At 49.6% G+C, this 12,037-nt stretch overlaps 1 protein-coding gene across 1 annotated transcript in view; it reads left to right on the top strand.

The window, feature by feature from the left end:
- Window positions 1-11,524, top strand: part of LOC308640342 (A disintegrin and metalloproteinase with thrombospondin motifs 9-like) — a gene marked incomplete at both ends in the record, with an annotated part of 126,750 nt that extends 115,226 nt beyond the window's left edge. The window contains 3 exon segments of the mRNA XM_081312286.1: window positions 8,621-8,789; window positions 9,689-9,933; window positions 11,147-11,524. Coding sequence (XP_081168412.1) covers window positions 8,621-8,789; window positions 9,689-9,933; window positions 11,147-11,524 — 792 coding nt within the window.
- Between the last annotated feature and the right edge of the window lie 513 nt (window positions 11,525-12,037).

Genomic DNA, 12,037 nt, shown 5'->3' on the forward strand with positions numbered 1-12,037 from the left:
TGCAGTGTGGAAGACTCCATTTGTCTAGTTTAGTCACTCAGAACAAATGTTTGCATAATTTCCAAAGTCAGTAGTTGAAATAAACATTTGTGTCAGATATAAATGGCTGCGAGGTTGTGTTTCTTGTAATAGTTCAAGCTGTAGAACTACTCTGATGTGGCTAACAAGCCAGTGAGGTTCTATGCTTGTACTGATGACCTTAACTTTTAAAAAATTTTTTTTATAACTTTCTTTTTTTATTTTTTTATGTGGTGTTGAGGATCGAACCCAGTGCCCCACACATGCCTGGCAAGCGCTCTACCACTGAGCCACAACCTCCGCCCTGATGACCTTAACTTTTGATTTTCCCAGTATCACAGTATGCTGAGGAATATCTTGGCCCTGACGTTGTTTCCATGTATTCTTGATTCTATTTTCCTTGTTATTATTTCACTGTAGCAAGAGAGAGAGATTGAGAAAGAATAGCCATCTAAAGCCTGCAGTGTCCTCATCTATTCTTCCAACAATTTTTGTTGACCCTGTATAATGTCAGTTTAGTTAGGGGTCTTCTGTCAAAATGTCAGATACAAGAACCTAAGAAGGAGCTTATGGGTCATCTAGCCCAGTGTTTCCTGGCCTGGGTTCTGAACTAGGGTCTCTGTTCTCTGAAATGATAAAATTATTCAAACACTTTTTTTTTTTAATTTTTCTCTGCCGTGCTGGGGATTGAGCCCAGGATCTCTGAAGTATAGGCAAGTGCTCTGCCACCAAGACACATACCCAGTCCTCAATGATAGAAAGGACTCTCTGGGCCTCATGGATACATGATTTCCAAGGTTAAAAGATAAACTTAGTGGTCTTTCTGCAGCAGTTTTCAGAGCTTTAAATTAACAAGGCATACTGCTAATGCTAAAGGGAGACATTTAATATGGAAAGTCACCCAGATATTTGAATTATTTTTATGTGGAACACTTATTAGCATTGACTAGAACAATCCAGTTACAATAGCAAGTCAGAAAGAGGATGCTTCTTTGCTATTCAAAACCATAAAAATAGTGGTTGTGCCTAGAATCCCAGCTACTGGGAGGCTGAGGCAGGAGGATTGTGAGATCAAGGACAGCCTCAGCAGCTTAGTGAGTGAGACCCCATCTCTTTATTCTTTCTGAAGTAGGAAGACATTTTAACATCAAAATATCTTCCCACTTCAGAAAGAATAAAAACCAGGATTCTGACCTCAGTAGACCTGCAGGGCCTGATGTCTTCTCTGTACCTCCCACTGTCCAGGAACCCTGGCCCTCAGTGAGACCTGCTCAGGTCATCCTGTTGCCAATGTTCCCCATCCTCCTTCCTGCTCAGTTTTCTCCATAGCACTTGGTTCTTTCAATACTAGCTACATCATTGTCTGATTCAAATTCCTCTTACTAGAATACCATTCTACAATGACAAAAATTTCCACGTATTTAGTTCTCTTTTGTGACCCCTGCATCTAGTATAATGCTTTGCACATAGGAGGTAGCCAATAGCTATTTGCTGGATGAGTTAGTTTCCTTTGAGAGAGATCAAGAGAGTCTGAATTAGGGAGACACACCTGAGACTAGGAAGAAAGGTACAGTGTAGCCATCCCCTTCTGAGTGGACCAGGAAGGAGACCAAGGCTCCATCAGAACAGGAGGACCCCTCTAGGAGGTCCCTGTGAGAAAAGAGGAGTCCTACTATGATCCTGTACAATAAATGTGGCGATAGCTTCCCTTTTTTAGGACCCAGGGTGAGAAAAAGTAGGAGGAAATTTTGGGGGGTAATGCTTCTGAAACAGAAGTAGGTTATGGTGATCATCTTATGGTGTTACCTTCTGGAATTACAGCCAGTGTTATGTGCAAGGACAAAGGCAGCCCTCTGGCTTGGCCTTACAGTGACCTCTTAATTTAGTCTAGAGCTCAGTTGGTCTTGAGTCCAGAAAGCACTAGTCTGTCTTTTTTTTTTGGTGCTGGGGATGAAACCCAGAGGTGCTCAACTATTGAGCCACATCCCCAACCCTTTTTATATTTTATTTAGAGATAGGGTCTCACTGAGTTGATTAGGGCCTTGCTAAGTTGCTGAGGCTGGCTTTGTGATCCTCCTATCTCAGCCTCCTGAGCCACTGGGATTACAGGCATGTGCCACTGCACCCAGCTCATTCTTTAGACACAGATTTTCTGGGTGCCAAATAATGTCAAACAAGTTATACAGGACTAGATGGTATTTTTACAGTGAAAGATCTGTGTATTGTTATTTGGTTTAGCAAAACTTATTTGTTTCATTTATGGATTTCAATAATTTCTCATTTTATTTTTTAGATCATCATGTTAAAAATGATTCCTTTTTTTTCTTTGTCATTCAAAAACCAATGGAAGCCTAGGTTGAAGTCATAGTGTTATCGTGATCATTCTAGTTCTTGCCACAAAGAAATATAGTTGTCTTTCTTTTCCCAGCTGAATGGTTTGTTGGGATTACTTTCCTATCATATATTTATCAAAAAGAAATAAGAGTAAGAATTTTAACCCCATTCTTTTCTAGATGGGTAAAATATGTTCCTGTTCCATTAGCCAAATAGAATGGGTATAAAATGTTAGAGTACAAAATCATAAATACCTGCTTTCTGCATCTTCCATTCTTACTTCATGAAAACCGAATTGTTTAGAGGCCTGTTGATGTTCCCATGAGATTTGGTGTTAGGACATGTGATTGCCCTGAGAAAAGCACAAGCTCTACTCGTTCCTAATAAATTATTACGTCTTCCACATCTGCTCCTGTCTTTTCTCTGAAGCATTCATCCAAGAGAACACAGCCTTGACTGAAAATATCAGAATTGTAGGAAGACATTTTCCTGATAACTGTGTGGACAGTTGATTTGTTGTGAATGGTGGAAAGCCTCTGGGGCAGGGGTTTTGGGCTGAACACTGACTTTCTGCCTTCACTGCCAGACAGAGTCTCCTTCTGCCCTTTTCCCCTCTCCTTGCAATTTCCTCTGGGAGAAATCATGTGACCATGTCACCATAGTTTTTAAATGCTAAATATCTAAGTGTCTTTAAAATTCAGCACAACACTCTTAAAGGCAAATAGTGAAGTAGTTTCATCTGACATTTCTATTAGAGCTGCTCTTAGTGGATTCTAGACATCATACATAAATGTGGCTAGCCAATTCTTTTTTTAAAAAAAAAATCATGATGCAAAACCATTGAGCTGTCTTTTCATATTTGATGCTTCATCCATTGAACATGCAACACATTTTTTTTCCTTAGAAATGTGATTTGATCTGAGGCTATCCACAATAGTCTCTACTAGATTTTTCTAGCATTTGTGTTCTATTTTAGAGGTTCAGCCATCTCTCCTAGTTTTGTGACATACTAAGTATTTCTGAACTATCAGCAATTACTCTGTTTTCTCCAGTACTCTTAAGTCCAAACTGGAAAAAATAAATAAAAGGAAAATAAAATGTTAAATTGCCACCATTATTGTGTAACTGTCCACTGTTGTTTCACACAGAAGTGAAAATTGTGTTCTCAGACCAATATACTAATTGGTTTTGCATCTTAAGAGTTTTATTGAATACACTTTAATTCATTTATTAAATACTTAATATATGCTTACTATGGGGTAGAAATGGTGTATTGTGACTCAGATTCGAGGATGAACCCGCTTGGATCCTGTCCTGAAGAGCTCACAGTCCAGAGAGAATGGTGATCAGAGAAGTCACAATGACAGCCGCTGCACGCTGCTTCTGAAGTTTGTTGTGTGTCCATGACACATGCTCCCCAACTGCACTGTGGACTCCCCCACCGGTGGACATGCAGGCCCCCTCAAGCTCCCTCCCCCACAGCTGTGCTTCAGAGGTCACCACTGTATTCATCACCTCCTGCCCTTGCATGAGAATTTCCTTGAGTATGTGCTCGGAGGTGGAAGTGTGGGGTCATGGGATATACATGCACTTAACAAAGCACATCCCGATTCCTTTGGAACAGAGGGACATTCTCCACCTCCATCCACAGTGTGTTCCTATGTCCCTCCTGTCCGTGACTCAGGGATTCTTCAGCGTTCTAACTTTCCTTGATCTAAGAAGTGTAGCATATTGCCTCATTGTTTTAATTCGCATTTCTTTCATTACTAATGAGTTTGAACATCTATTCATGTGCTTGTTAGCCCTTGAGTTCTCTCTTCTCTACATTGTTACTCTTGGTGTGAGTGTGGTGGGCGGGGGGAGATGTGCTATCTTCTCCTGTTGCTTTGCAGGAATTTCTCAGATCACTTGACAATTATAAGCGCTGCACGTGTCCTGTCTCATTGTCATTTTTTGTTGTGAGTTTGTGCAGTTATTTATCTTTTTTTTCCTTTTGCTTCTATTTATAAAGATGAGTAGCAAAAAGATGTGTAGGTCTTATAATCTAATACAGTTGAAATGAAGATGGAAAATTATTGGCCCCACCCCAAATAGTTCATTTTTGCCCTCAATTTCTTCTGTTGGTAAATGAAGGAAAAGAACAAGACTAGAAGAAGACATGTAAAAAATAATCTGAAAATTTATCTTTGAAGATCCCTTGTAACAACAGCCCCCCTAGTATGACATTCCACTTCAACTTTAATGAGGATGCTGAATGACATCGCACCTTGTCCCTTGTCATAGGTGGGAACACAGGTTTGTCTGTGAATTTGTTCTTCTTAGCTCCCTGTGACAGCAGCGTGTATCCTACAATGTCACTTACACGGGATGTGATTTTCATTCCTGTGGCTGGCCCTGCTGTGGAGTGTCCCTGGTTGTTGCCAGGGTCCCTGGCCTGGCCAGCAGGTGTGTTTCCTATGTGGACATGGGAAAGTGAGGTCCATTCATTCCCCTGTCTCTCCCAGTCCCTCCCCTCCCTTCCTGTTATCTCATTCAATGAAATTCTCTTCTCTTCTCCCCTATTGTGAGTCAGGATCTACATGTCAGAGAGGACACTCAGCCTTTGGTTTTTGGAATTGTCTTACTTACTCAGCACGATGCTCTACAGCTCCATCCATTGACCTTCAAATGCCATCATTCCATTCTTCTTTGTGGCTGAGTAATATTCCACTGTGTATAGGGACCACACTTTCTTTATCCATCCATCTGCTCTGGGGCACTTAGGCTGCTTCTGTAGCTTGGCTACTGGGAGTTGGGCTACTCTAAACACTGAGGAGAACACAGGTCTCTCCAGGAACAAAACCAGTAAGGACAGTAAGACTTTCCTGGAGACACAGCGGGGCCTCTGGCCCCTGCCTGGCCTCAGCCTGCCTTTGAGTACAGCTGCTCCGGGCCGTGGGGACAGGGGATCTGGTGCAGAATGTCTTGGACACATCTTTAGCACTGTGGCCCTGCTATCTGTGCCACAGCTGGGGGACATTCCTCCCTGGGCCCCTGTGCTGGTGGCCTCCCGCCTCCCCTGAGGCCCAGCGGCTGCAGTGGGCAGGTGGCGCCCTCCAGTTTTCTGTCTTCCTGGTTCAACAGGAGCTGGGCCTGGGCCTGCTCAGCGCAGGTGGCAGGAGGGCGTCTTCCACCCCAGCAGCCGAGGGCCATGGGGACGAGTCCCCGAGAATGCATGCTGTGTAGGAATTAGAAAAGGACCATGTGGTCCAAGTATCTCAGGACGGCTAGAGCCAGAAGTGACCCCCCCATTTGCCCAGACTGGCTGCTGAGTGACAGACAGTGGGAAATTCAGTGGCTCTCGATGGAGAAGCCCCATCTCAGGAGCTAGGGGACCACAGCACCAGGCCACCCATGGGTCCCTGCCACTTGCAGCTCCCTTGTCCTTGGGATCTGAGTGAATGACCCAGGCTCATGGGCAGCATTGTGTGGTCCCCCCAAGTCCCCTGACATGACTGAACAAGATCAGGGCAAAAGTGCCTCCTGCAGCTTGGGGGCAGCTGGTGTCAGTCTGGCCAGCTGCTGGGGGAGCTCAGGGCACCCTGAGTGGCATTGGGGGCCAGGGGCCCTGCAGCCACCACCTGATACTGTAGGAGTCCCCTTGCTGGGTCCCCTTACTGGATCCCCTCGCTGGGTCCCGTATCTGGGTCCTGCCTGGCTGGCCGAGGGCTCCACATGGATACATGGCACCCCCTGCTGGGGAGCCCTGCTCACAGCCCCCTCCCAGGGTCCCTGGCCTGGCCAGCATGTGTCTACAGATGGTGCTGCTCTGTCCACCCTGAGCCCCAGAGAAAGCTCCATGGGAAGGTGGCTCTGACCCGAGAACCTGCCTGTGGGGTTGGAGCCCCGTGGTCTCCAGAACAGGACTCTGGTGCCTAGTCCCGGGGACATGGTTGAGCAGCACTGAGGGATGTGGCCCTGCCCCCCAAGCCCAGGAGCAGGGGCTGTGACCTAGTGTCCAGGGAGCGTGTGGCCCAGAGGCAGGCTGGGCTGTGACCAAGGCTGGACTGGGCCAGGAGCCGGGGCTCTGGGCAAGATGAGGTTGGGGTGGGGGCTGAGGAGTATCTGGGACATGGGCACACTGTGGGTGACTTCTGACCTGCTGCCCACAGGCTGCTCCCAAGGGGACCTTCCCGCTCCCTGCCCCACAGACCAACCTCTGACCCCAGGGCTCATGAGGGACAGGAGGAGAAGGTACAGTGTTGGCTGAGGGCTTCTTCTCCTGGCTTTGCATGTGGGCCCTTGGGGGCAGTGGGACATGTTGACTTGCTGGGAGCCCCGTGGGGCTGTCCTGTCTCGGGGACCTGCCCAGGCCAGAGCCAGCAAGTGTCCACCCCAGCAGCACCTGGCTTCAAGGCCCAACCCCCTCCCAATGCATTTAGAGACAGAGACTCACTGAGCTGCTTATTTAGCACCTTGCTTTTGCTGAGGCTGGCCTTCAGCTACGATCCTCCTGCCTCAGCCTCCCAAGCTGCTGAGATGACAGGCGTTGACCTGTGCAGCATCCAGTCTTTTTAAGTCTTAGGTGGTGAGTCTGGATTGTGGCCTTGGCCTCCTCGTTTTCTTCTGTGTGGGGCTAAGGAGGGAGCCCAGTGCCTCCTGTGCCAGGCTAGCTCCAGGCCATAAGTGCCAGGCCATAGGCAGTGGTGTGGTCTGGTCCCAGTGGGAGCCTGTGGCCTGGTCCCAGGTGGGGCTTTGAACAACCCTCTGGAGATGCAGCTCCTATACCCTGGAAAACTCAAGCAGTTCTTAGTATGTCCACAAAATTGCAAGGCTGCCACCACAGTCGGTTTTAGAACACTGCAACCCCCACCCTGTCAGCCATCCACAGCCCTTATGCTGCTGCCTCCCATCCATCACCCCGACCTCAGGCAGTGGGAGGCTGCTTTCTGTCCCTTAGCCATCTGTGGCTGTGTGTGGGATGTGACTGACAGGCTTCAGCCCTGTCCTCCAGGCCCTTGAATCCCCCGTGGCTGAGGAGTGCCCACTGCATGGGGCCTTCACCAGCTCATGGATCTGTGCACATATCAGCCCCAGCCCGTCAGGGGGTTTGGCTGTGGGAGTGACACTGCCGCAGAAGTGTGGGGACTGCAGTTTCTTTCTTTTGGATCTGTGTGGAGGGGTGGAGCTGCTGTGTCACACGGCACCTCTGACCTTCCAAGGTACTGCCAGTAAGATGGCTTTATTGCCACACTCCTACCAGGAATGTCTGAGGGTCTTGGTTTTTCCATGTGCCACTTGACATCTGTTACTGTCCACTGTAGATGTCCTGGTGGGTGTGCGGTGGCCTCTCACTTGATTTGCATTTGCCAAGGGCCAGTGAGACTGCATTTTCTGTGTTTGATTGGCTATTTGTGTATCTTTGTAGAAATCTCTGTTTGTATCCTTGGCCTTTTTTTATTATGTTATCTTTTTTTTTTAAAGAGAGAGTGAGAGAGAGAGAATTGAGAGAGAGAGTGAGAATTTTTTAATATTTATTTTTTAGTTATTGGCGGACACAACATCTTTGTTTGTATGTGGTGCTGAGAATTGAACCCGGGCCGCACGCATGCCAGGTGAGCGTGCTACCGCTTGAGCCACATCCCCAGCCCATGTTATCTTTTTATTATTGAATTGTAAGAGCTCTTTATATATTGTGGATACTAGACCTTTTCCACATGTGTGATTCGTATTTTTTATTCTTTGAGTAGTCTTTTCAGTGTTTGAACAGGGTCTTTGACATAAATGAGTTTTGAATTTTGATTTAAAGCTTCAGTTGATTGTGCTGGAGGTGTATGTGGCTCACTGGTAGAGTGCTTTCCCAGCATGCTCAAGGCCCTGGTTTCCACATCCAGCATCACATAAACGTATAAAAAAACAAAGAATTGCAGTGTATCTGCTTTTTATTTTGTGTTTTTGGCCTCATATTTAAGATATCATTGTCCATCCAGGAGAAGTGGCACACACCTGTAATTCCAGAGGCTGAGGAGGCTGAGGAGGCTGAGGCAGGAATATCACGAGTTGGAGGCCAGCCTCAGCAAGGCCCTAAGCAGGCCAGCGAGATCCTGTCTCTAAACAAAAATTAAAAAGGGCTGAATCTGGGGCTACATGGTGGAGCATCCCAGCACCAAACATAAAAAAAAATAGGGGTTCTCTGGAGCCACCTGAGGGTCATTTTATTACCTGTCCCTGGCTCTGCTTTCCTTGGTCACCCCCTAGCTCTCTGTGGCTGTCAGTGCCCCCTTTCCAGTTCCCAGTGTCCAGTGTCTTGTCTCAGACAAGCGTAGGGGACAGGACTCCTCTTGGCCTTCACAGGGGCACTGAGGACATCCCGTCTCCCCACAGGATCCCCCTGGACCTGCTGGACTGCGGGATGATCCTCTGCACCATGCTCTGCTCCCCCGCAGGAGATGAAGCAGGTGCGCCCCTGCCACGGTCTCCTCCCGCCTTCACTTCCGGCCCTTAACCATTCTGGGCAGCTCCTGTTACCCAAAGGCTCTGTACCCTCAACTGCAGGGTGGGTTGGTTATGGGGACATTGTCTAGTGTCCCAGAGCCTCTGTTCCCCTGGGTCTTGCCTGTTCTCACCTTTAACCCCCTTTGGTTAAGTTTGAAGGAGAGATTAAAAAACAGGAACCTGACAACAACCAGGTACTGAACCAAGGCCTTCAACTCGGAGCCTGTCCCCAGCCCTGTTCTCCCTTTGATTCAGAGACAGTGTCTCACTGAGCTACTCAGGGCCTCACTTCTGCTGAGGCTGGCTTTGAACTCGTGGACCACCTGTCCTGGCCTCCCAAGTGCTGGGATGACAGGCCTGTTCTCTGAGCCCAGCTGAAGGGCTTTGCTGGGGCAACTTGCAGCAGTGGTGGCCTGCATAGGGGGTCGCTTCCTGGGATGCACGCTGGCCTGGTCACCTGGACCCCACCCTGCTGGTCTTGCAGGGCCTCTTCTGTTTGCAGGCCCCAGCATGCCCGGCCTCCCTGGATCCCTGGCTCTGTCCCTCTGGACAGCTGGTGGGCGGGCTTGGACACGACTGTCCCAGCACCTCTCGCGAAAGCTGCAGGGAAGACTGGGTGTCCCTGGTCCCTGTGCCTCCACCCCTGGAATGTTTTGATGGCTTTAATTGAAGCCAGGGATCCTTGAGACCTTGTTTACAGAGCTTCCAGAGTGAACAATCCCCTTGGTGGACGAGGCCAGGCCCAGGTGATCCCGAGCACACCACCTGCCACTTCATCCCCCGGCCTTTATCACCCAGTGCCCATGGGACTGGCAACAGGTATCACTGTGACAGATGACACGGCCCTGCTGATGCTGTGCAGGCTGCCAGATTCTGGAGACACCTTCTAATTTATTGGACCATCATGTTCACCTTGCAAATAAAAATGGCTCCTCTCGGTCCCAGGCTGCGGAGGGAGGCTGGAGCCTCGGGGGCCAGGGTTCAGGGACAGAGGGGGACACTACGTACTCTTTAGTCAGTGAGCAGGACACTGGCCGTGCAGCTGGCCCGGGTCCCCTGGAGGGTGCAGCCAGGCTCCTGCTCCCCAGTCCAGCAGCACGAGATGCTGTACAGTGTCATTTTAAAGCACTGTATAAAGGTGTCATTTGGGCCCTGTCACTTTTTTTGGAACCAGGGATTGAACCCAGGGTTACTTAACTCCTGAGCCCCCTCTCCAGCCATTTTTCTATTTTATTTAGAGACAGCTCACTTAGTTGCTCAGGGCCTCGCTAAGTTGCAGAGGCTGGCCTCCACCTTGCTATCCTCCTGCCTCAGCCTGCTGAGCTGAGATGACAAGCATGTGGCACTGTGCCTGGGGCCCGGTCACTGTGAATCATGTTTTTTCTCCTCTGAAGGATCATTAAGTTCTGAGCTCAGATGGAGTGGATCCACATCAGTGAGGAGGCGCTCACCCACCTGGGGGAGATCGGCACCAAGACCACTCTGAGGTGAGGTGTGGCCTCCTGGGCCCAGGTGGAGGCTTCCTAGGGCTCAGGCTGTCTCTGTGCTTCCAGGAGTGACAAGTCCCAGGACACGGTGGCTTAGACTGCTGAGCGTCTGAGGTGGCTTGTGAAACTTAGATTGATGAGGGACATCCCCCTTGTCCTGCAGCTGACACTACCTCTGGAGGAGGTCACTAACTCTGCCACTGTCCTCTGGGACAGGAGATGGACAGAACCAGAGCCTGCGCTCCATGGGAGTCTTGCCAGCCCAGCCCCTACCTTGGCCCCTATCTCCTGTCCAGATGCATAAGGACAGTGGGCTCTCCAGACAAGGAAGGGTGTCCCCGACAGTCCACGAAGCCCTGTGACCCATTTCCTTGCCCCCCACGTGTCCCTGGGGTCCAGCTGAGCCTACAGCTGCAAGCCGCCTTGGCTGGGTGGTGGCTTCACTGACTTTTAACCTCTCTGAGCTGGAGATGCAAGGGGCCTTGAATTTGTTGATTTATTTTGACATGGGGCTGAGGAGTAAATCCAGGGCCTCACAAGTGCTAGGCAGGCGCCCTACCACTGAGCCCCGTCCCCAGCCCTCTTTTGCATTTTATTTAGAGATAGGATCTCTCTGAGTTGCTCAGGACCTTGATAAGTTGCTGAGGCTGGCCTCCAACTTTCCATCCCCCTGCCTCAGCCTCCAGAGCCCTTGGGAAGCCACTGTGCCCGGCTTGAGGAATTTCTAGACTAGGGTGAAAATGTGAAGACCAGAAGTTATGTCACACTGGTGGCCTCCCTGATGGGGTTGTGACTGTGATGTTCCCAGTCATGGAAGCTCTGTCCTTTTCTAGGTCCACAACAACCAACCAGAGCCTGGAGGGGGCCCAGCTGGCAGAGTCCTGCTGCCCGTGGACCTGGGGGGGACTCCCTCTGGGCCCGGCTGGACTCCTGGCCCAGCTGTCCACTGCAGGTCCTTGGTGAAGCTGCTGACGCCACCCAACCTGTTGGCCAAGATCACCAGGAAGGACAGCATTGAGCAAGAGCCCATGGAGGAGACCGGCGAGCTGCTCATGACGCCAAATCCTCGGACAAGATCCTGGATGAAACAGCAGGACAAGTCCATGAAGGGACCCGGGGGGGCACTCCATGGAGACTGCGTCCCCACGAAGGCAGTGTGCACAACCTGGGCCGGGCCTCCCCTCTCCTGTGAGCTTTCCAGTGTGGGATAGTTCTGTCTGAAGAGCTTTTTTTTGTTTGTTTGTTTTAAATTATAACTTTTGGAATTGCTTTGGTGGGAATCCTTCCCTCCCCTAAGGTGTTTTTAAATAACGACCCCCCTCTCTTTCCTCCTCCCCTCCCCCTCCCCTCAATCTCCCTCCCTCCCTCCCTACCTCTCCCTCTTTTAAACTTTTCTTTTTTTTGGGGGGCAGGGAATAACTGGGATTAAACCCAAGGAAATTTTTATTCAGATACAGGGTCTCACTGAGTTGCTCAGGGACTTGCTGAGTTGCAGAGGCTGGCCTCCAACCTGCGATCCTCCTGCCTCAGCCTCCCAAGCCACTGGATGACAGGTGTGCGGGACCATACCCAGCTGACCATATCTTAATTATCTACTATTGTTATATATATTACTTCCAACATGGCTTGGGCTCGAGGCCAAAGGTGTGGGTTCTGGGCACTGTCCTCAGAAGGGTGCCTCCGTGTCCCCCCACTGTGTGCTGTTGGGATTTCTCTCAGGTCAG

Source organism: Spermophilus citellus (genome assembly GCF_964194105.1).
Source record: "Spermophilus citellus genome assembly, contig: SCAFFOLD_428, whole genome shotgun sequence".
Classification (NCBI taxonomy): domain Eukaryota; kingdom Metazoa; phylum Chordata; class Mammalia; order Rodentia; family Sciuridae; genus Spermophilus; species Spermophilus citellus.